This window comes from Antrostomus carolinensis, unplaced genomic scaffold (genome assembly GCF_000700745.2).
Source record: "Antrostomus carolinensis isolate BGI_N321 unplaced genomic scaffold, ASM70074v2 scaffold20163, whole genome shotgun sequence".
Classification (NCBI taxonomy): domain Eukaryota; kingdom Metazoa; phylum Chordata; class Aves; order Caprimulgiformes; family Caprimulgidae; genus Antrostomus; species Antrostomus carolinensis.
In genome coordinates, this window is record NW_010306087.1 from 10,553 (window position 1) to 11,082 (window position 530).

General features: G+C 67.4%; 1 protein-coding gene across 1 annotated transcript in view; it reads right to left on the reverse strand.

The window, feature by feature from the left end:
- Window positions 1–530, reverse strand: part of RNF43 (ring finger protein 43) — a 13,301-nt gene that overhangs the window by 7,213 nt on the left and 5,558 nt on the right. Inside the window, 1 exon segment of the mRNA XM_029084285.1 lies at window positions 4–530. This exon segment is cut by the window's right edge and continues 34 nt beyond it. Coding sequence (XP_028940118.1) covers window positions 4–530 — 527 coding nt within the window.

Consider the following 530-nt stretch of genomic DNA (forward strand, 5'->3'; position numbering starts at 1 on the left):
CACTGGAGGAACCGTGGCAGGGCCCCGAGCTGGAGTCACTGCCCGGCCCGTCTGCCAGGTACCCGCTGTGCTCCGTAAGATAGCTCTCCCCGGAGCCACTGCTGTTGTGCTGGTGCCCGTGGCTGACCCCCCGGCGCAGGGCGGGTGCCCGGTGCTGCTTCTGTGCCAGGGCTGCTTTGAGCCCCAGGCAGGGGGGCTGGGGCTGGAGAGAACAAGTCCTGTGGGGCGGCAGCATCTGCCCGCACGCCAAGGGGTTGGGATGCTGCTGGCCCAGCAAGCCTGGGGCCAGGGGGGACGGGTGGCCGCAGGCGAGCAGGGAGGTGGCTGGTCTGTAGGGCATGTAGTGGATGGTGCCGAAATCCACCTGGGAGAGCTCTGGAGAGTGGAAGAAGGGGTTGCCATGGGGGGCTGGCTCTGGGGGAAAGCTCCTGAGGTTCCTCTGAGGATACGCGTGTGGGAGGTGGTAAAGGGCATGTCCTGGGTGCTGGCGGAAAAGGTGGAGTCGTCGTCCAGGCTCCATGTCCCGAGGG